At 42.6% G+C, this 24,082-nt stretch overlaps 1 protein-coding gene across 6 annotated transcripts in view; it reads left to right on the plus strand.

Annotated features, from left to right (window-relative positions):
- DIP2B (disco interacting protein 2 homolog B) overlaps positions 1 to 24,082 on the plus strand; it is a 69,712-nt gene that overhangs the window by 9,289 nt on the left and 36,341 nt on the right. For 3 of the 6 annotated variants that reach the window (XM_075075615.1, XM_075075617.1, XM_075075619.1), the window contains exon 2: positions 20,653 to 20,724. In XM_075075615.1, the coding sequence (XP_074931716.1) occupies positions 20,653 to 20,724 (72 nt within the window). Of the gene's footprint in view, positions 1 to 1,901; positions 2,077 to 11,617; positions 11,929 to 20,652; positions 20,725 to 24,082 lie in introns of all 6 variants that reach the window. The other 3 variants (XM_075075618.1, XM_075075616.1, XM_075075620.1) reach the window with 3 other exon arrangements.

The following is a 24,082-nucleotide window of genomic DNA, read 5'->3' on the forward strand; positions in this document are numbered from 1 at the left end:
GAAAAGAGAGGGTGTTGCTGAAAAGTTTGCTTCAGGTGACTCTGAAGCTGGAGAAAAGCTTGTGCGTTCCTACGGTGTGTCCTCAAGAGCTACGGTCCTGGTTTCATAATGAAGCCTTTGGCAGCGGTATTGGCTCAAGATACTCTCACCTCTTAGCACCCTACTGTCTTTCTTGGAGAGCACAGGCGCCTCAGCTCTGCGTTTTGTAAAGCTGTGAACTTTGGCAAACTGGAGAGGGCGATTGATTAAACTTTTAGGAATGTAAGCTTTGTTTCTTAAAAAAATACTGAACCATTCACTTCATGAGCAGTGAAAGCCTTTGTAGGTAACCAAGTTCTAAACTACTTTGATACAGGTGGTTTTTTAAGCTTTTGTGGCAATCCTGAAAAAAATACTAAACAAGACAAGACTGAAGCCTGTCTTGTGTTAGCAAAAAGTAGATCTCATAATAGTGGAGTGCTCATGTAAATGTTTTTTTTTTTTTGAGACTGAGACCCGTGTTTATTCTTAGGGCAGAAACTTGAAGTGATCCCATGTGGATTAAGAAAAAAAAAGAACAATTCTTATTGTAATTGGAATGAAAACCTCCATACTTACGCAGTTTTGGATTGGAAGTTGCTACAGTGAAAAGGGGGAAGTATTGTTATTTTCAGTTCACAGACAGGAAGCTGAGATGCACAGAGGTGAAGTGAGTGGCTCAGTCACACAAACCAGCAGCAGAGCCAGGCGCCGAGCTCAGCCCTCAGCCCTGCACATAGGCGGGGTGCGCTGTCACTTACAAAGGAAGGGACTTTGAAATGTGCAGCCTGATAGCTAGGAAATGGGTGTCTGTACAGTGTGCTGGGAGTTCACCCGTTCTACATGTTCAGGTAATCGGAAGTTTAGCTGTGACAGTATGTTTTGGTGAGCACATACGCCAAGTGTAATTGTGGAATTTCTCCTCTCTGCTTTAAATTCTGGAGTCCTCCTTGAAAACATGCTGAATCTAAAAAATTCTGTGGTGCAGGAAAAAAGTCAATAATTGAGTCTCAAACTGGGAGAATCATGGATAAAGACAAAGCAAATGAGTCAGGTATAAATAATCTCATTATGTCTTGGCTGCAGCCACACCTAGAAACCTTGAGCAAACATTGCTGTTCTGTTTAGTTATTCCTGCGTTTGATACACGTAACAAGTAAAGTCCTGTTTTAAACTTGCCACATGTAAAAGTTGTGTAGGGCTGGTCACCATTAGTGTTAAAGGCTTACAAACGTTGTTTTAGTGATTTTGACCAGAGACATGGATGTCAGTGCTAGAGCATATTGAATTTGCTCTCCGATTTCCCCAAAATTGGAAAAATACAAAACCTTGGAGTTGGCGTTGCCTTGGAAGGCTTTCAAGGCAATTCTTTTAGCAGTAGGCCTTTAAAAAAAGTCTGGCTAGAACAGCAAACAGGAAGATGTAATTACCCTTTGGCTTTTGTGTATCAAAACCTTGGTCATTGTACAAAGCTTTGGTAAAACGCTTTTAGTCATATTATAGGTATAACATGGAAGCCATAAAGAAAAGCATTTGGATCTAGCAAAATCGTACTTGATATGTTATGATTACTGTCATGTATCTCACTAGGTAATTACTTACCTCATAGCATGTGTCTCTTCCCTCTTTAGTGGTGGATAAGCCAATTTTTAATAAATCTGAATGAAGCTATTTTTCAGATGAGGCTTACAGAATAAAGAAAAGCTGGACCCTTCACCTCCCTCCCTCCTCATTCTTCTGTTGTAGCTCCTGTAAAGGGGGGCCCAAATTCTTGTCTGTGAAGTGTGGCTGTCACTAAGTCCAAGGGGTTTTTCACAGGGGTTAGGGTTGGGTTTTGTTCTTGTCCAAACATATACCATTTGCTTTGCATTGTTCTTTTGTAGTGACTGCTATCCTTTGGGCTTTGTACGTGGCCTGTGAACTGCAATCCTCTGGCTCAAAAGAGTCATAGAGATTTGTCTCTACACACGTGTACCTGCAGTAATCCTTCTTGGTTTATCGGTGTTGCAGTGTGGCAGCTCATGATATTCAACCCATTCATTTCCCTGGGATAAGAAGGTAATTTCTCGTGTTGAACCTGATGGGGAAAGCCAAACAGAAATAAAGGTTCATGTACTGGCAGCTTTTCAGGGGCTTACCTATGGATGCTCATTGAGTCTGTAGCAAAGGTGACGCTTGCTTTTTATTCATGTTCTAGAGATTTCAATGGATTCAGCAAAGCAGTGGGGGCGGGGGGGGCACAAAGTAAGGTAGGTGGTGGTGACAGAGTTCTCTGTGCCATGCAGGATAACTTGGCCCCTTCTCTTAGGGAAATAATTACTGGTTTTGTTCTCTTGTTTAAAATTACAGAATGCCTTCCTGTGAACAATAAAATGGTGTGAAAGACACAGACGCGTTGTACGGCACTGCAGGCACACTCCTCTTCCAGCACAGACAGAACTATTTGGGCAGAGGGATAAAAGGAAAGACTTGGCATGGAGAACTGGGGAAGGAGTAAATAGTCTTCTATTAGAATTGAGTTTGGCTTCAGGTTATGAAAGATCTGGCAACAGCACAGCTGAGAGCGTGTTTGCTACTTTCTGTTGCTCTTGCTGTGCAAAGTGACAACCTCTCGGTCGTACTGGTACAGCTGCTCTTGGGTCTGTCTTGGGACCTGGATTGAGGAGCTGACAGGCTTAAAAAAATTAACAGTATTGCTGTTGAATACTTGCCATCATGAGAGGATAGCCTGCAGAATAGCCCAAGAAAGGAAGGATGAAAGGAACTAGTGAAGTGGAGACATCTGGGAGATGTAAGAGCTGTTTTTTTGCTGTAATTCTTCTATCAAGAATAGCTATTTAAGAATAGCTTAGATTTTCTGTGGGTGAAACGTGACAAAAAGTCTCCAAGAGTTATTGTCGCATTGAGTAAGCTAGCAGTTGTTGGATTGTTTCCATGTTTTAAAGGGATTGCTTGAAGCTGTTTCATAGATTCCTAGTTGAAAGGTAGATTTCTGCTCCTTCAGCACATTCTGCCCTAAGCAATTGCAGACAGCATCTCTCCTCTTAACTCACTAAACCAGTTAATGTTTGAGCTTTGAACATATTGTCTGCTATTTAAGTGTTACATACTGTTAGATACGTAAATGAAAAAGACTCTGCTGGTCGTTCCAGGGAGTTACCTCATGGAGGGGAAAAGCTGACTTGAGTTTCCTGTGATATCCTTTACCTCTGATTGTGCAGGGTGCAGATTCAAAGCCGCCCTGCCTTATCTGTGGATGGAGGCACATATGAAAAGGAAGAAGGCAGCTAGGCGAGGGCAGCTTGCCAATTGCTTTAAGCCTTTGTTAGAGACTAAAGGAAACCTGCGCCCATTTAGGCACTAGTACAGCCCCAGGGGCTTTCTTGGCCTCGTATGTAAAGATGATGAAGGCAGCCTCATGGAAACGATTGCACACTTTTGCATGTCAGTCTACATTAGCTCTTTAGGCCCTGGTTGTTGTGTTTGAATGCTAAGAACTTGTGCTCAATTCCCAGGATTTTCATCCGGTGGGTCTGTCAGCATAGCACTTAACCCATCTGTTGAAACTAAACTATGAGGAAAGTATCTTCTGTGCAAGAACACTTGCAAAACCGGTCTCTTATTGAACTGCTCGGAGCCCGTACATGACTTCATTCTGATCACAAGGAAGGAGATGTCTCCAGTGGTCAGGCTTTGCTGCGTTACCTCTGGGAAAGGTGGCTGCCTCTGTGATGACTGTTTTCTCCATATGACAGATTTCTCATTCGCAGCTTGCTGTGTGCTGAAATAAAAAGGAGAGAGAAACTCAAGTATCAAAATAAACATTAAACCAGTGCAACCAAGCAAATCAGAAATGGGTACACTTTCACTCTTAAATCTGTGCTGCTCTGCCATTTCCCTTTCCTCTGCGTGAAAAGAAGATTTTGGAGTGATTTACAGCTGTTACGCCAGTCTCATCGGGGCTGCTAGGTACAGTACTGGCTGCTGTGGTTGGCTTCTGCAGGCTGCATTTCTGGGCTTGGGACTTTTTTTCCTTTTAGAGCTTTTATCATGAAATAATCAGATCTGTGCACAGCACAACTGATACAGTTGTCATGCTTCAGAGAACTGCGATGAAGGTGTCGGGGTGTGAGCACATCCTGTGTTTGCGGCTTCTGTCTGTTGTGTATTTTCATGGAGATGGTAGCTACCCGAGTGTGACTTTGGGTTTCAGGGGGAATTTTGTTGTGGCTTCCTCCAGCAGAATTGGCATGGGCTAGAGGGAGCATCTCTCCAAGTCTGAGGCGCTACAGCCTACAAGGTGTTTTCTATGGGCACTCCAGATTGGCCGTCACTGAAAAGGCAGGTTGGTGTTGTATCTGGTAGGCAGATCTAAGCTGGGGTGCTCCCAGGAACTTATTTTGTTTCTATATTTTTTTGTCCAGTGCTGTCCTGTGCTTCTGGAACGCCCAGTGCTTAAGAAGAAGTTATTCTGTTGTACAGGGGATATTGAAGAGAAGTGGTTGCTTTCTTTCCCAAACATCATCATTTCTCTTAAGAGACTATTATGTACCATGGCACAAATTTCACTTATATGAAACATACGGAGTCAGCAGACAAGTCTTACTGAACAAATTGGAGGGCAGCAGTCCAAACCAATGCCTGTTGTCTACAGTCCTCCTTTTTCAGAGTTGTTGCCTAATTGCAAGCTTTCTATTTGGACTTTAATTCTCTAGTTTCTCTTTCTTGGCAGAATATCTTGTCTTAAATTATTGCTGTCGACACGTCCTTAGCCCTTCCTGCTCTCTCCCATCCCCCTAAATTTTGTAGTACTGTCTGTGTGCTTCAGATTGCTATAAAAAGGCCATAATGTTTTTAGTTGAAAGCAAAGCCTGCTGTGAATATAATATTTTTATCAAAAAGATACAAGCTTCTCCCTGTTAATATTATTACATTGACATACTGGTTTTATAAACATTTTAGTGTTCTTTGAAATGGTTGGTATCTAGTGATTATGGCTCCATTAGGCATAGTAACAGATGGTTCATCCACAAGTACTTTTCATGTTGTCATCTCTAGCAGAAATATTGAAATGAAAGGGAGTGCTGAATTCTCATCTCTTCAATGGTGAGGCTGGGAAGTTAGCGTGTAGTGTGGAGGAGGGTCTCCTGTTAACGTTAGGTTGTTGACCAAGGAGGAAGTCAACTACTATCTAGAATGACGCAGAATAGACTAGAGAGGGAGACTGAATCATGCTGGAGCACGACAGTAGAGAGCACGGAAACTCGAATGGATTGTAAGTCAGTGGAGCAAGACTGCAATTAGGATGGTCTTTGGGTGGGTGGACCACAGTATCCTGTAGGATTTCCAGGTTTTAGGAGAGGTAGGATTCCTGCAATTACTGAGTTAGAGGGAGAGGTCTGAAAAGTCCCTGCCTTCTTTACTAGCCAAAAGAGAGGTGGAATTAGGCCACGGACATCGGATACCTGCCAAGGTCATACTGCGGAGCTGAAGCAGCAGCTTTGCCAAACATCTGCAGTTGCCCTGTGCACCTGCATTCATTTCTGGCTTCCATCATGTTTTTTTCAACAGCCATGATGTGGATTTGGAGACCTTTGTGTCCCTAAAAATGACTCTAAGTCTAATTTAACACCCTCTGCAGTTCTTAGCTTGCTTTTTCACGTGATGCTTTTGTTCAGTTTTGTCTTGGTTCTTTGGCTTGTTGGATTGGGTTTTTTTTTCTGGACATTTTAGAGTTGCATATGCTTAAATTTTGCTCTGTCCATGCCTAGAGAGAAATGAGCTACCACATCAGGGTTTTTTCCTGCGAGAACCAGAGTGTTCAAAGTCTTGGGCGCCTGTTTTAGATGAGTGAGTTGGAGAGCTTACGTTTTTTTTCCATAGTAATAAAAACAGGCTAATACTGTTAGAATTAAGTGCTAGTGGGAAATAAAGCAGCAGTAATTCTCCTTACACCTTTGAGGGAGATTGGCTATTGAAACTGCACAGTCACCTTTGCTTTAAATATATTGCAGAATGAAAAATTACAATATGATCTCATGCTCATTAAAATTAAGTAATTGATGTCATCATTCAATTAAAAGATTTTTTGGGAGCTTTTGGCAAGTCTTTCCAGGTGGCTATTAAGACCTGACCAGCCAAGCGTCCTTAAGCTGGAGGGAAGGAGGGATAGTTCTGTGGTAACTGAAAGACAAGGGAGCATCTCAACAAAATGCCCAACTAGCAAAGCCAACCAAACCAGCGACCCCTAAACGCCTGTAAGGCAGTGCTACCAGCGCGCTTCTCCTTCATGGAGATTTCTGGCATGAGGTTGCTTAGAGTCAAAGCACAATTCTGGAGTAAAGTTGAATAGATTCCTCTTAATGTGCTTGTCCCTCCAGGTGCCTCGCTTGAAGGTGTGTTACAAATATGCGTGTGCCTCAAAAGCAGGCCTTTGAAGGGAGCGATTCTAACTTTGTCTTCAGCGAGTTTTTTTCATCATGCTAAACGTAACTGTAAGGCCGATGCAGTATTGATAACCTTTTGTCTCTGCTTTTCATTAGCTGGCATTATAACAATTAACTGTTGTTACTAGTTTACTGTGAATACATTTTGCTGGATGCTGCTTTTTCAGATAGCTTGCAGCTCCCAACCTGTGCAGCTGTAGCCCGGGGTTTTTTCTGTTTTATTCATAATTCCATCTAGGCATCACTGTTTGCAAGAAATCTTTCATCTCTAGCTCTGGGCTGCACAGTACTGGAGTGGCAGGAGAGACTTGTGTTTTTGTGCTGGCTTCATCATTTTCAGAATATTAATATTTAATTTAGGCTTTTTAAAGCTTTTAGCAGATTTGTCAGGCTTTTTTCCCTGTGGTAGTGTATGTGAGGACAACTTGAGAGCGCATTCTGATTAACTTACAATATGCAAAGTGGTTTTATTTATTTTGATTTATGACTGAAATACTTTTAAGAGGCTCATCCTGTTCTGTAAGTAACTTTGCCATGAACTTAACCATAAAGTAGATCCAGCAGTTTTTCCTTTTCTCCAGCTAGAGTCCAGCCAAACAAATGCTGTATCACATCCAAATAACACTTCTTCTTGCCCATAAAGACCAGTTTGTGTTGTCATTCTCCAGTGAAAAACATGGATGCTGTCAGCTGTGCTGGCTTCAGAGAAAACCCCGGTGCCATGTACTCTGCCCCTGCTTGTTCTCTGGCTCCGCTCCGTACAGAGCAAGACACTGATGCTGGACTTCTAAATGTCAAAGTGATTTTGCCGTGACAGAAATCACTCTGTTCTCAGCTCGAGCCAGTGGCGCTTTCATGCGAGCGAGCAGTGCCAACACGGGTGTTCTGGTGACAAGGAAGTGTGTTCGACTTTCACTTGGTTAGGGCTGGAATGTGGTTATTGACACTGCTGTTAGGTGTTTAGAAGATTATATAAATGATGTTTCATTATTTTTCACCCATTTTTACGATAAACTTGATCTTGGAGAGATTGCGGCTTGTCAGCACAAATACACCGTGACATTTTTACCTGCTACTAGAAATAAAGTTTATTTTCTTCCAAATTCAAGATGCTTTGTTCAAGCGAAGAGCACACGACATGACGGCAGATCTGGTGCTGGTAGGTTGCCTTTCAGTGCCTGAGATAATTCGGCCTGAAAAACATTTGGAACCAGTTTAGAGATTGATTGGTTTTGTTCACTCTGACGGTGCAGCTGCCTTCAGTACACGAGCTCAGAGTTGTTTTGCTTTGTGCTAAGTCCTTGATTAGGCCTGCGCAGGAGTTTATGCTTTTCAGCTGACAGCCCTCTGAGCTGTGACTGAGTCCCACTTTGAGCCTCCCGAAATCTGGTGTTCGTGATGCAAGATGGAAACATCAGAGGGGAAGCGCAGCCGCCATTCTGGCCTCTGGCAGAGGCCGGTTTTGTTTACCAGTTAATGTTTCTTTCCAGTTGGCCAGTGTTTGCTGGGTCAGTCGATCTGTTGTTTAAACGAATCTGTTTACAGCTAACTCTGGCTTTTGATATGTTGATGCTGAATTTACCAACAGGAGTTTTTCATTTACCTGCTGAAGGCTGTGTCATTTCTAGAGGAACATGTTTGTTTTTCTTCCCTTTTTATTATAAATAAGCCCCAATGAGTTTATTTCCACTGTATCAAATGTCTCTCGCCTTCGTGAGAGCAGAGTTCAGAAGCATCTAAATCAATTTGGAGAGTAATTGTATTTAGGTGTTTGCTCATCCAGCAAAGCAGCATTCGCTGGCTGTTCGGATATGCCAGGTGCCAGATGTAAAACTCGCTTCCTTTTTCATTGATATTCAACTCTGGTGTGTAGTTAGAGGGCTGACTCATTAATATTACAAGTGTCATACGTATTGTGTTAGGGCCAGTCCCTATTTTGCAGTCCTCTAAAGTGGAGACAGTGATGTTGGAAGCTGTCCAATTTGTTCTTCACGAGGCTTCTGTCAGTGAGATGATTAGGCTTTAATCTGTCTCATGGTGATAGCTTTGCTTTTCCAGAAGGGAGTTACTTTTTGTGTGTAGATCAGGCCACGCCAGAACCGGTCATTGGCCTGTTAAGAGGGTGCCTGCCGCAACGAGAAGAGCTTACCTTTCAGAGAGGAGTGAGCGCTGGCAGATTTTCTGAGCAATTCAGAATACTAAAGCCGCTTTATGGAAATCCCAGCCTAGGTAGATCAGGGCTATGGAGGAATTGAGATCTTTTTTTCAGCCTCTCTATCTAGACTGCTGCAGAGATTGTAGTTGTTGTACAAACAAAGCAGCGATTGTCCAAAGCTTTGTGTCGTCTTCTGGCTTTTGTGTTATCAAGAGCCCCAATTCCCCACTCAGGGAGAATTTCAGGCAAGGTGTTGTGGAGTCATTTGCTGTGATTACTCTGCTGTTATTGACTGCTTTATTTTTCAGTAATGAAAAATTAACAAGATAGAAATTTTCTCATGTAGAGTTTGGTTGTGTGAATGTTTGACAAGAAAATGTGATCTCAAAACCAGCTTTTTAACAAGGTTGCAGTGACAAATGTAATAAACACACAGTATTTTGGAAGCATATTGTGTTGTCAATAGGTCCTGTATTTGCTGTCAAAGACTTAAGTTTTCAAACTAAATCACACCTGTAACGGTAATATCTTTTTTGTAAGCTCTTTTGTTCCTTTTGTTTGCATTCTTTTTCTTTTTGTTGAGCTGCTGATTGTGTTTTTAAATAATCCTGCTGATTTCTCCGTACTTCCTTTCCTCTACAAGTAAGACACTTGAGAATTCAGTTTATTTAAATTGGAAAAGGAAATATTGCACCCATAGAGAGGCCACAGTAGGAAAATTCACTCTAAGTAGTAATTGTGGTTTTGGAGATAGCTTGTTGAATAAGATCTTTCTTAATTTTAAGCCTGTTTGTTTAGGCTCAGGGTCCACAGATGTCAATGTAGAAAGGATATTTGTCCTCACGGTTTTGTGAAAAAAGATGATGGCAGTGGTGACGTACTGATACAAGGCAAGAAGAACCCGTGTGTTCTTGCCACTTTGGAACGACAGAAATATTTGTCTGATATTGCAGTATCCTGCATATAACAAGGCCAGCAAGCGGAGATGGTCTGTTCTGTCTCTCTGTGACAATAGCATGGGTTTTCTGCTTAAAGGCTGACAGAGCAAGGGCCACGTTGTACCAAAAGTTGAATGTCGTTCTCTTTAAAGAGCTACTATCATGCAGAATTAGGAGGGATCGATGTGCCGGGAGAGGTGCGGATTTTCCCTTGAAGTAGCGAAGTTCAGGAACTTTGTGGTAGCTTTGCAACACGCAGCTGGATTGTTGAGCTGTGCTGCGAGGGTTCTCATGTTTGCTGCCGTAGTACGTTTTGCCTATTATTTTGATCTTCCACGGAGCTTAAAGGCTTTCACATAAGAAGGATCTTGCCACATACTGCTATCCAGCCTCTGAACAAAGTGCTTCTGAAGCGGGCATTGACTCTTCTTTAGCATGCTGAAAGAGCCTGAACAGAAGTCGTTCCTTGCATGATCTTTCTTGTAAAGAGCGCTGCAGCTGACAGAATAATGGGTTTTCTTAGGCTTCCTGGTGACATGCCAACATGGTTTCCTTAGCAGTGAAATTCCTCAAGAAGCCATGGTTGCTGATGTAAACATAACTGAAAGCTTAACACAGCCCATACTGAGCTCAGGGTCTGAAATCTGCTTCTTATGCCATGCTGCACAGTGCATTTTTCTTCTGCTTCTTCTATTTAAATCTGGCTTCCCAAGCTCGTAACCAACTTGAATGGGTTGTACTCTTCAATCCAGAAAAGATGGCCTGGTCTCCGCACAGAGGAGCAGCCTCCCATGGGGCAGCCTTCCATTAACTTGGATGTAGCTCTGGTTTGGTGGAACTGTGTTTGGGACGGAGGCGGGGTTATTTTAAATTACCATGTACAGAGCAGGTTTAAGGTGATTTAACAAAGTGCTTTGGTTCCCACTCGTCAGGCTTAAAAGAAATGACTAGCAAAACCAAGAACAGTTTCGGAACTGGTCACTGAGTCTGCCTCCCGTCTCTGTCAGGTACGCTTCTGGAATTTGGTGTGAGTTTCCACAAGTCAAATTACTAGTGTTGCACGCTAATTTGAGGCTGGGTAAAAGATTAATAATTGTATTGCTTTAACTTCAAGTAGTGGAATCCTACTATGGTGACTAATACTGTTTAATGGTAACTATCCTAGAGTAAGCACTTGTTAGTGCTGCAAAATGACTGTGGTTTGTGTTTCAGATTTCAGTGCTTTGGGAAAAACAATGGGGTTTTGCTCTCTTGAGCAGCTATCATTTTCTCTGCTGCTTTTTTCTGTAAGATGGGGGTGACATCCTTATGAGCACACACTTCGTACTGCCTCATTGGGAAAGCCAAGGCAGGAGGCACGTGGGAAAACATGTCGTGATAAATGGCTCACCTCTTTCATTTTGAAAAATTAATTCTTGCGATTGATTGTATATTTAATATTTATGTATATATTTATATATATAAAGTTGGTTTTTCTTTGGAGAGTGATCTTTTAAGTGCTAATGCTTTCATCAAGATACCGATCTTTGTTTCATCATGCATAATCATCGAGCTCATTGCACTATGATTTGGAATAGCACTTTCCCATCTGGAAATACGTACTTATTGTGCTACCATGCAGTATGACATGACAGCTAGGTTAGTGCTCTCTTAACACTGTGTTTAAAGGAAGGTCGGAGTTGCATCTCTATGAATGCTTTGTGTTTGATCAATAGATAGGGGAATAATTGCTCGTAACTTCTTTCTTCTCCCATTCTTGCATCTTATTCAAGAATCTAGAGTTTAATTACAAAAAGTAACTTCAGGTACAGTTAAACTGAAGTGAGCTGCGTATCCGAGCTGCTTTTCGGGATGGTTTGGCAGTGTGTTGCTATGGCATCAGGTTTGGAGGAGAGTCACCCGCAAAGAGTACCTGTGGCAGTCAATTTATGTAAGAAAAATTGAAGCCTGTTTCAAGAGAGTTGTTAAATATTGACATCCGAGAGCCATGAAAGAGCAGGCGATAGGAAATGCGCACAGGATTAAAACCCATAGTAACTTCTATTTTAATCTTATCCCAGGTGGATCCACTGTGGTAATATTCTGATGTTTTTGTTTGGCCACGTTCGCTGCTGGAAAAAAAGGCTGCAAAAATACGATTGGGTTTCTGTGCGAGAGAGCTGAGAGAAAAACAACCCAGCGAGGGCCCGTCCTCCCCTGGAACCGAGATGCAGGATGAGTGCCAGGGACTGCTTGCTTTCATTGAATACCTCGGACTGGAAACTGGCGTCGCCGACGGCTGTGGGTGGGGTAAAAGCTCCGTACTTCTGACTTCAATCGATCACCGCGTTTGCCAGAACCCCAGACCGACATTGGACGCTGTTTACTGCAGGTTGCGTTGAACCCGAGGGAAGATACCATTTGGCTTTCTAGCTGTGGGTGGCTGTCTACGTGAGCCTTAAGCATTTTGCAGCAAGATACAGAGATCTCTTTGGGTGCCTGCATGTTTTTAGTTTTATTCCTGGGCTAAAACCGGGCTTCACTTAGAAAATCATCTGTCCGCGCTGGTCTGCCATGTGGAGAAAGTGCATACTGTTTAGAACAGGCCAAGAGTTTACGTGTGTGTAATCTTTTGTAGTTGGCCTGGACGGACAACTCCTAGGAGAAGGCTATCAGCACTCACTGTTCTAATAATTCAGTTTCTACCTAGAGGAAGACAATGATGTACCTACCTATTGAATAAGTGCTGAATCACAGGGTTGTTACTCTTGCATAAAGTTTAGTCATTTCCCGAGAAACTTTTGTTTTCAGTCTAGTGGTAGAGGGCTAGGTCTGCGTTTGTGCTGAGGCTTAAGTACGTGTGAATTTCTGCTAGAGTCTGTGACCAGGAGGTTAGTCAGAAAAGAGCATTATTCAGGGCAGAATCCCTTCCTCTGGGTGTTTTTAAATGCGTTGTGAGTTGTCTTGCGTTACTCAGCTCAGCCTGTGAGTATAGCTAGCTCTTGTGCACCTGTGTATGACTCTTTCTGTTTCTCCTTGTTTAAATGCGTTGTTTGCGACTAGTATTACAAACACTGTTAAGTGCTCCTACATCTAAACTCACTTTCTTCTCACTGACTGCATATTAAAAATAGATGAAAACGTTTCTCTTGAATAGATTTTGTAAAATCCGATTTGTGACAAATCCTTGGTTTCGTGCCCTTTATAGCATTCAGAAGGGAAGATGCATTTTTTAACCCGTGACAAGTTGTAGCTATTTAAAAGATTCCCCGCCCCCGGATGAGGTTACATGCAAGATTTATTATTTGTCTATGGAATTAAGCTATTTATGTGCATGTGCTGGTTTTATGGGTAACATGTAAAATTTATATGGCTGTACTTTGCAAGGTAATATCTTCTATAAAGTTGACTTCAGTGACTGTATTTTGCAGATGTTTGTCAGAGGCAGTGAGCAGAGCCTGCATTTAGTAGGGTTGTCGGGCCTAACAGAATTTAGTGATGTAGTTAAAGGTTTGAAGGGGCTATCTTCAAGGGTTTTTTGGAATCTTTTAAAAAACATTTTACCTTTTGTAAAAGTAGATGCCACCCACACATTTGCAGCATGATTTGAGTTGCTGATGCACAAGTGCGTCGTGCATCCTTTTGGCACAGGTAAGGATCTGAAAGGCAACGTGTTTCTGGCCTTTTAGTTCTTACATACAAGTGAACTAGAGGTACGGCTTGAGGTTTGGCTTCATGGTCGTTGGAGCAACTTACCTGGGGAGATCCTCTAAAGACACTAACTGCTGAGAATAGCCGGGTCACGTTGATGCTGTGTAAGCTGCACACACGGTCACATGGGAGAATGTTCTCATTTCTGCTGCAAAGAGAAGAATCAACAGACGTGTAGTACACCGAGAAGAGGCTCTTTTATTTGCAGTGGTAAGCTTCCAAGTGTTTCTCCGTGTCCCAGTCTTGCGAAGCCTTTGAGAACTCATTTTGCTGACCCTGGGTAGTGCCATTTTCAGCAGAAATGGTAATGATAAGTTACTATGTCATGTCTTTTTTTGTTGTGTTTGTGGGGAAGTTGATCTGGTGGCACCTCCTTTTTGTCGGTCACCCCCTGCTCACGCACACAAGGAAAGCTGAACTCTGTCCTTAGCTCACCCAGTTTGGTGATGCATCACATATGGCATTTAAGATTACTGCTTGTAATACACAGGCCCAGACGGGTGAATCGAGGACAGTGGATCATCTGGAACTCTGAAATGCTGTTGTAAGATGAAGAGGTTCTTCAGTATAGTTAGAGTAGTTGGATTTATTGTTTAAAGGTAAAACAACAAAAAATTTAAAAGGCTTAAGGCAAACAGCAGTGACTTGTGGTCAAGCACACCTTGTGACCTGAAATGACCGAGAACCAGACCTCTGCAGGGAGGAAGTCTGGCAATGACCGTGTGCCCAGGGTAGACCCACAAAAACCTAGTCTTGAATTGCATTCTTTTGAAATCACAAATGTGGAGATTAAAAGAGTTTTAATTTGGTAAAGCAACATTTATAAGCCTTTAGAAAAGATTTTTGAAACTGGAACAGAGTCCCCACAGTGCTGGAGCCAAGCAGACTTGTACTGTGTATCTAAATTAATCTGGAGCTGATCTGTCTGTGAAACTTTTAGTACTGAAACTGTAGCAGTATAATGCTTGTGCTTAACAAATACAGCTTTGTAAGACTTGCTGTTTTTTTCAGTAGCCTATTCACGTTCTTAATGGGAACAGAATGGTGCTGTTACAGGGAAACTGCTAAGCACAAACCTGTTCTGTTTGGTTTTGGGTTTTTTTTTGGGGGGGGGAGGGAGGTGACATATGGAATGAGTAAGGCTTTATGTCTTTCAAGAAATCAGTGACTTATTTCTGGAAGACTTTAGTTTGCAGACTTTGGTATTGTCTTCAAGGAGGAAACCTGATATACAGCTTCACCAGAAGAAAGGAGGAGGGAATCTTTGAAGCTGCATCATCATTTGGCCTCAAACAGAAGGAGGCAATTGTCTAAACTTGTTTCAAACATAGTTTTTGTGCCGAAGTTATAGCCAAAGAGTGTTAGGAGTGCAGGACCATTTAACAGGTATAGTCCGTTTGAACACACAGCCTGAAGAAAAAAAGGGGTTTAAATGTTGTCCTTTGGGTTGCTGAAGCCTGGGATTGAGGACATCCTGTCTTTAAGCCTTGGTAAAACCATCGGGGTGGGGGTGCCCAGAAGTTGTCAGGTCTCCAGCAAATGGAAGAGGGTACTGTCTAGCTGCAAAATAAATAAATGAGTGGCGACAACATTTCTTACCAAAGTGCTGAACTGATTGGTTTGATACCTGTTTTCTACCTAGGCCATAGCCGAGGCAGTCTTAAGTGCTAAAGTGCATACCTTCCTCATTTTGGATTTCTCAAACATACCACCCAACACTTCCAAACACACTTGAAAGACCTTATCTGGAAGTGGCATGCAACAAAAGAATATTTTGGACTTTGAGCTGCACTTCTGGGTTTCAGGATCTCCAGTTTGGTGTCTATTTTGGCCAAGGACAGAAAATCCAAAATCAAGCTCTGCAAAAGCATTCTGTATTCTTTCAGAGCAAGTTTGAGATGATAAAACTGCAGGGAGACATTGCCTGTCCTGTGCCTAGAGATCAAGCAGGGGAGTAGGCAAGAAAGGCAAAGTCATCAGGGTCATTTATAAGGGTGAGACCGGAAAAGCAGGTGCAGTGGTGATAATGGAATCAATTTCCTTGGTTTTGTTATAAAGTTGTTACGCTATTTGCTGTTCCACAGAGGAAGTAGCTTTCTGTGTTTTGGGGCTAATTTCCAGGATTGTCTGTTACCATAAACCAATAGAAACATCATCGTATTTTTTTTAAAAGCATGCAAACATTTTTTAAAAATGAGTACAAACTGCTTTCAAATGTGAATCTTTTGCTTGATACAGTCAAGTGTTTGGAGGCTTTGTTGGGGAGATGCTGTGCACTACGTGATCATTTTCCTTAATTTCTCCACTGTAGTAATTATGGTTTTGTTAGACAGTAAATGATTCAGTGTTCTCATTCCATGGGGGGAAGGGGAGCGAGGATGTTGAAAGAGGAGTATTGTCTGAGCGTAGCAGGATTAGCTGGTGTTACCACCTTGCACTGATTGAGCACCACTGTTTAGAATAGATCATCAACTCTAATTGCTAAAAAGCAGTCTGGCGTCACAGGGCGGTGAGACTCCTGAAGTTTCAGGCTTCTCTATTGCATGATTTGAATATAGGTGTAACATCCAGGCTGATCAGCTGTAGTTCACTGGACTTGTTCTGCTCTGTGTAAGCCCGTACTCCTCTGTTCTCGGTCATTGCCAAGTTTGGCGTCTCCCTTGCACTCTCAATGGTCAGAACATCCAGATTGGATTTGCATGATGAGGATCAATTCTAATTTCCTCTCAAGAAATTAGGAGAATCATACGAGAAAGGAATGTCAGAATCTATTTTTTTGCATTTTTCTAGGGAATTCTGTTTCCCAGATGCATGCTGCAAGCAAGCAGGGCCTCTTGGATTTCATCACAGAGGTGTCTGCAGGCAGGATTATTGTCCAGGTGTTCCAAGCAAGGAAAAATTGTTCCTCCTGGATTGAACTTGTCTTGTTTCTGCAAATATATATCTAGAGTTCTTTCCTACTCTGAATCTGCAGAAGGGCATCTCTTGTGTATTTGCTGTCTCTTGAAAAGCAGGATTTCTTTAAATTCCTCTCTTAAAACTGTCAGAAGAAAGATTAAATGGGGGGAGGAGAGGGTTGAAAGAGGGGAACAGTATTGTGATACATAGTGAGATGAGGAGTTACTGAAGCATTGCAATACCAGTGCCGTCCTCCTGCCAGAGAACCTGTTCTGTGAAGCTGGCCGGGGCTGGTCCATGAAATGCTCTGCAAATGAGCAGGAAAACTGAGCTGGTGGCTCTGCAGGAGAAAACTTCTCATGTGTTGGGGTGAGTTGACCTTTGTGAGTAGCGCAGGTGGCAGCAGAGCTTTGCATTGGTTGGAGGGATGAGCTATGAGCTTGGGTAGCATAGCGAGGAAAACGGTGGTGTGTGGAGCTGATGAATTGGGTTCTGGTGGCGGGCTGTATTTATACTCCCGTCTGTTCTGATGTGCTGGTTATCTGTGAAAGGTGAAGACGTAACTGCGCCTGAGCTGATGGTTGCTGTCACTGCAGCAGAGGTGTTGGGGAAGGAGAGCTTGTTCCTCCACTGCATTCAGTGATCAGCAGCTCAGCTCCCTCTCACATGTCCTTCATTTAAAAAAAAAAAAACAAACCCCAAACCACCACCATCACCACAAAACTCAAACCAAAACCCTAAAGATTCCTGACATCACATTTTGAGACTCTGGGAAAGATCACTATGTACAAGAATCTTATGGCTGTTTATAGCGAAGGGTCTTGGCTGAAAGAAACTGAAGCTTTGCTTTCTTTTGACAAGAATCCCACTTCCTTAGCAGGGCCTCCTCAGCATGTGGAGGCACAACCCATGACTAGCTTCGGATATAGATAAATATAGACTACAACTGCACAGAAACAGTTGTAGCTGGGAGAGGGCCAAAAGAATGTCTCAGCAGTCAGTGTTTTGGTTAGGAATTTTTTTCCTCGGAATGAACAAACACTAGCACCATTTTAAAGCTAAATTGTCAGCTCTCATTTGCTTTGCTAATACTTTCTTTGTAGTGCTGTGTCTTACATCTGTGTACAGAAGGGTTGTGGCTCTTGGGTTGTTTTTTCAGCAAGCTGGAAGAATTCAGCACACAAATGTCCCAAAGTGTTAAGTTTATGGAAGTGGCGTTGATGATTTACCAGGTTTATGTAGTAGGAGTGAATGGTTCTTGAGATTGCAGTCCTATTGTCTTGGTTCTCTTCCTGTTGCTGTAATTTATGATATTCAGTGAGGAAGTCCACATTTATGTTCAGATCTAGCCATTTCCATTTCCTGTAGATTGGCAGGAAAGGAATAGGGTGAAAGAAAACTTCTCTCTTAATGAATCTTTGGTTTCTGTCTCAGTGGATTGATACCAAACTTGGAGCAGAGGGAAGAGGCTTTATGCAATAAATTCATTCCACACATGCAGCCTATTAAAGGGACACTTGCTTCCAAGATGTAAGATATCAATTTGGGCATAACTCTTGTGATTTTAGTAACTGGATCACAATTTTATTGCGATGACTTTACACCTGTTGCCTGTGCCTACACACAAGCTTTTTTTCTGAGCGCCTTAGTCCCTGTGTCCTGATGGAGCTTATTTCACAGAATCCCAGGTTGGAAGGGACCTCAGGGATCACCAAGTCCAGCCTTCCTAGGAAGAGCCCGGTCTAGACAAGACGGCCCAGCACGCTGTCCAGCCGACTCTTGAAGGTGTCCAATGTGGCCAAGTCAACCACTTCCCTGGGGAGATTATTCCAATGGTGACTGTCCTCACTGTGAAAAATTTCCCTCTCGATAAATTTCAGATAATTGTGCTCTGTCTCTGACCAGCATGGATGGCTATTGTTAAATAAAGAACTCTTAATTTGTCTGTTCCTTGTAATCTTTTCGGTCCCTACTGCCCAGTTCCACTTCAGTAGGGCTAGCCTAAAAACGTAAGCATTATGCTTTCTAATCCTGTAGGCAGGTGCTTGAGACTGTCAACCGCTTTGTCAAAATAATGGTTGGGTTTATTTTTTAACTTTTCTTAACAAACCCTGCTTGGAAATTCAGCGATGGGAAGACACAGCGCTGCAGGGAAGTCCCAGGAATTTATCATCATTATTTCTGTTGCTTGAATTTTGCTACTTGGAACTTTCCTGCTTTTGCCAAATAGCGTTAGGCTTTTTATAATTTTTTTTATTAGCTAATGCTCGGACAATCCTTTTTTCAAGCAATAATGTAAATAATCTGCATCGTGTGATAGTTAAGGTTGCAAATAGGCAACTCAGGCCAAGACACTTCTTGGTTTTCAACAGTATCTCACTTCAAATTTACAAATGCAGATCTGTGAACCATAAGCCTTTCATTGTTGTGAGGGTAGGTTTGTTTTATTGGGAGGACATTAGTGTGGAGCAAATGTTTAGAGTTCTTTGCTTCCCAGTAAGTAAACCAGAATGGGATACTTAAATGGAGAATGCTGGTATTTGTTCATAATGTGCTGGTATTCCTTAGTAATTCCAACAATATGCTGTGGCAAATGTTTCATTGTATGTAGTATGTAACCACCAATGTCAAGAGTCCAATTAAATATTGTGGAGAAATTAATCACAAAATAACGAGCTACAAACAAATCTGTGGGTTGGCTTCGAAGGAGAAATCCCTCCCCTTTCTGTGCAGGTTTGTTTTTCCTGAAGTGGCAGTCGCCCCGGTCTATTTGCTACCCAAATGAACAAACGTGGGGAGTTAAAACTGCCTCTGCAAATGGAGAGGCAAATCACAGAAAAGTTGGTGGATTTGTAGCTTGTGCAGTGGGCCAAAGTATTACCCTTTTGTCATATAGTCTTTGTGTAGCTCTTTTTTGGAGGTGTACTTTTCTTACATTGGCAGCATACCTTTCTTGTGAGCTGGATTAATTTAACTGAGCTATGTATTGCAATCAAGCATTAAAATGAATGCTTTGCTTGGCATTTTAGTGCTTCATGGACATTCTACTTTTCAGCTGCTGGATTTGTTTGGACTTGCTGGGGCCTGACTCAAACATAGTGCTAGAGGAGGGAGATAAAGTTTTGTGTGCAAATGCATACCCTCCGCTAAGCGGTGTAAGTACCCATTTCAGCTTCGAAACTCAGTCTAGGTGTTTCAAGTGACACTGATGTTTGACTCTCCAGCACAAAGGAGTGAAGTCCGTTCCCTTTCCAAGCATTTCAGTACTTCAAAATCACCTCTATAACCCAAATGGCCTGTTAGCTGGCATGTTTTAGCAGAGGGGCTTTTTGTGTTGGAGGCTTAGAGCCTAAACCCCTTAATCACCTTTTCTGATGTGGCCCTCCAGATCAGGCTGGAAGTGTCTGGCAGAAGGATGCTGGAAGGCAGCAAACACAGTGGCGTGTGCTGCTCAGTGTGTAATACTCTATTGTCTTGCAGTAATCAGGCTCGTGGCAAAGCAGACACACGGTTTGCAATCACTGGTTTCTTGTTGTAAGACAAATGTGGGCTTAATTTTTGCTTGAGAAGTAATACCAAACAATTCTGTTTTCTTATTGCTATGCGTTTGATCGCTTCCAATCTTTCAGCCCCAAGAGATAAGAGGTTACAAGTGCAGGTCAGGCTACAAAAAGGCTTGAAATGCTGCAGGGCTTTTTGCTTTAATCCCTTCAATGTTTCAGCCTTTCTTGTGGTTCTGATGTAACGTGAGAAATTAAAACAAAAGACAGCAGCCAGATGGTACATCTCCAGGATCAGACAGATTAGTTTTTTTTAAAAAGGGAAAAGTTTACTAGTACTTATTCTCTTCTGGAGTTCTTGCTTCTGTGGAGCTCAAGCATCTGTCTTCTGTATGCTTCTACCAGTAGGCAAACAGTGGAATTACAGCTACCAGGTCAAATGGACATGATTAAAAGTCTGGTTTTCTGGATTGGAGGGTGTGCTTGCTGGGCAGTAGGCTAGAAGTTGACTCTCCTTGCCTCTGTTTTCAGAGGTGCCCTAAACAGCTCATGCGTGGGCTCACTTTAATTGCTAAAAGCTGTTCGCAATTTGATTAGTTTAAGACGAGGTTCTGAATTTGCGTTTTCCCTTTGCTTTGTGGTTTAGGAATTATTCTGTTTTGTTAGCCTGAGTCGGCTTTGGTTACAGAATATTTTCGTGTGCTCCTAGTTTCCCTTTTTAGGTTTTCATTGCTTTGATATTCCATTTAGATAGCTGTTCTGATTCAAATTATTGCATTTAAATAGTGCACAGTGTATATCTCTGATCCCAAGGGAAACTACAGAAGTTCTGTAATACGGAGGCTTTGAAATCATAATGTACTTGCGCGTATTTGGTTTTAGGTTTTCATCAGCATGTGCATTGCTGTGTTCAGCTGAAACCTTCACGTGGCTGAAAAGAAAAGCAAACAGACCTTGAACTGAAAAATGAGGACACGGTTAAATGAGTTTTCTTTCCTTGGTTTTAGGGGACATCACACAAAAGGGGTATGAGAAGAAGAGAGCAAAGCTGCTGGCTCCATATGTTCCACAAACCCAAGGTAGGTACTCGTTTCAGCTGGCGTAAGAATTCTGCGTAGGCCTGATGTTGGAGGGATCCACGGGATGGCGGTGGAGTGGAGCGCTGAGGCTTCCTTTGCCAGCTCTCGGCTATTCTGTTTCATACGTGTTTCCACGGCTATCGGGCAGTTACACTGCGGAGCTGCATGGGTGCCGTGAAGTCACGGGCAGTATTTTGCCTCTAGTTCACTCATTCAGTTGAACTCCAGGGATTCCTGGTAGTTCCAGAGCTGTTTGGGTCTCTATAGAGTGCTGTTATTTCTACACTTCACATGCCCTGGCTTCATCTCCCACGTAAATAAATCGCGTCCTCCTCCCTTGTCAGCTGAGAACTCAGGGGCTTTGAATCAGTCATGAAGTGTGAGGTCCTCAAGAGTCATTCCTGAAAGCTGCTTAAAAAAGGCTTAACTGCAGAGCTGCTCTGTTCTGCATCCTCCTTTCAGCCATCTTAATTCCTTGTTGGAGAAACATTAGAATTTTCGTAATTTGTTGGTGTATTTTACCAGAGTAGCTGAAATCATGTGCTTCGTTTACATCTGTTTCTTTTGGTTCAAAGATCCTTAGCAGCAGAGCTGATTGTATGTAGGATAATTATATGTAATTGTAAACTGAAGGACATGGCTGAAAGTACGCCTAATAATTATTATGAGGATGCTTACCCAAAATAATTGCACTACTGATATGCTGAGGTGCTTAACCATTACAGGCTAATGTGTCTGGCTCTTAGCAGTTTGGGCAGTGAATGGGTATGACAGGCAGTCGTGACTGGACTTACTGTAACTTACTGAGACTGAACTACTGCCAAAAAAAAGAAAGAAAGAGTGAAGACTAAAAGTGCATTTATTGACCATCCGCACTGCATCCGCTGGGGGAAGATCGTGTAGGGTTTTTTCTGCTGAAATTACAGCAGTTCACGTCAGGCAGTTGCTTGAGGAGCACAAAAAGGGCTCTGACACTGTCATGTGGTAACTTTTCGACTCTGCCACTCCAAAACACTTGATGGTTGCATTCCTGCTCTCCTCCATCCCAGTTGTTTCTCAACTTTGTTTTGCTTGCGTATTCAACAAAAGCTGGTGCCTGTTCTCTTGTCCGAGGCTTACTGCCACAGCGGGTGCTTTCTACACAAAAGAACAGCGTATTTTGTCTGGGCTAACGTACTGAAGGTAGCAGGGCAAGCAGAAATTGTTTCTTAGCCTTCAACGTTGAGATTTTGTTACAAATAGCTCGGAGTACTGAGCCCTGCCTCCTGAACCAGCATCTGATAGGAATTGCTTAAGAACTCGGTCGCTACCTTTGTATCAAATCTGCTTCTGTTGTTTAAAGAAACCAGAAAGTAATACACATGACTAATCCCTCTTTATGGTCTTTATAAGTAGATATTTGTTCAGCAGGTTTTACAGTCTCTCAGTCCAACGTGTATACCAGTGGGGATCTCGAGCCTTAGAAGGAAATGTGGGCTGCATTCATGTGTTCAGGGGCCGCCTTGGCAGACTTGCTTTTGTCCTGGAGGCCGGTGGAGGCTGGAGCTCTACAAGTTGCTTTTCATCTGACGACGTGATCTTGTGCCTCGTGTGCCTGTCACTTTGCACGCATGTTTGGTTTGTTTCAGAAAATGTTGTTTAATTAGGAGGGAAAAAAAAGGTCTGGCAAGACTCTCTGTGGCCCTGCTATTTTAATTGTCCCGCTTTTCAAGGCTGCAGAATGAGCCGAGGTTCAGGAAGAGACACAGGCTGATAGAAGGTCACCAATTAAGATAGTGTTTTGACTGCCATTCTGGCTCAGCCCTCCGGCTTTTTATATATCTTATTTCCAGCTGCCCTTGTATCTGGGAATCTCCTGCTTGTGAAAATCCTGTTGAAGTCATGCATGAGGGATTCAGAATCAGGTCACCTTGTTAATGAGAAGAAAATTCATTTAGTCCACAACAACAACAAAAAATATTTACACCTGGCATTTAGTTCATTACACCTCTCAAAGCACCTTCCTGACGTTAGCTGGTGTATTGTCTCCATTTCACAGATGTGAAATGAGACGAAGGTAGGTATGATGACATGTCAGGGCATGTCAGCATTGTAATTTCGGAGATTCTTATTGCTAAACCCGTGCTCCATTCGCATTGCCTCTGGGAGCTTGCCTCATTATTTTAGAGTTAAGGCAGCAATGTTAATTACCTAAAGATACATGTTTTCCTGGTGCAGCATCCATTTTTGTAAATGGAACGTACCGAGGTGATGGAGCTGTGATACCAGAGCTGTTGCTGCGCTGTTACGTGCTGGCTGCTGCACAAAAGGCTTTGAAGAAAGGATTTTGAGCAGCTTCCCAAGTTGTACGTGTTAAGTAATGCTGCTGATTTCACTGTTGCCCGAACCAAAACAGGGAGGACAGGCGTGCTCATTTCACGTTACGCTGCTGACTAACCTCCTGCGAAAATAAAGGCAGGCCGCGCTGCTGTCAGGCCATCCTTGGTGTCCTTCTGCGTGTGATAACTGTAGCTGAACCATAAGTTCCCTTTAGAAGCAGACTGGGGTCCCAGTGCTTTGAGATGTTGCTCTTATTGGAGTAATGCCTACATTTTCCAGTCACCTTCAGAGTCATTTGTGAGGACTGAGTGTTTTTATGCCTACTTTAAAAGATGCAATACAATGCTATTTTTTGCTGTTTTGAAAAATGATTTTTGGATGGACGGAGGAACTGCTCTGCTACTCAGAGATGGGAGAGTAACTCGCCACCTCTGGAAACTAGTTTTTGCTGCAGACTACAGGCAAACTTCTGCCGAGGGAAAGAGCTCCTGTCTGAATTAGTTGCTGCAAATCTGGAAAAGCATTTACAACTCTTCAGCTCAAACAATGCAGACGCAGGAATGCCTTCTGCCGAAATTAGCAGCCCTTGCACATAGACTGTTGGCAGAGTCCGTTTTCTTGCTATTTAAGATAATGCGTTCGGTTCCTCTGCTAACGTGTAAAGGAAATTATATTCGTTAAGCACTGATTCACTGTCAGAACTTTTTTATGGACCTTCCAGAGTGTTCTTGCTCCTGTTTTCTACTCTCATGATGATGGGGGGGAAGAAAAAATAAAAAAATTTAAAATTTAAACAAGCAAAGAGAATGTTGGAGTGCTTCACTGTTTTTATTGAAAAGGTAAGATGAATGTGGTCTGGTGTTCTTTGTATTCCAGTACCTCAGGGAAAAGTGTTGGAAGGCAGGAGCAATATGCCGGTAAACCTGTTGAGGCTGACAACATTTGAAGCTAATTGAATTGATTGGTGAATTTCAGCTGTTACCATATGTTTTGTTGATTTTCCTGCTCCATGTTACGCATGGATACCACAAGGTGGGAA

This window comes from Phalacrocorax aristotelis, chromosome 26 (genome assembly GCF_949628215.1).
Source record: "Phalacrocorax aristotelis chromosome 26, bGulAri2.1, whole genome shotgun sequence".
In the NCBI taxonomy this organism is placed as follows: Eukaryota; Metazoa; Chordata; class Aves; order Suliformes; family Phalacrocoracidae; genus Phalacrocorax; species Phalacrocorax aristotelis.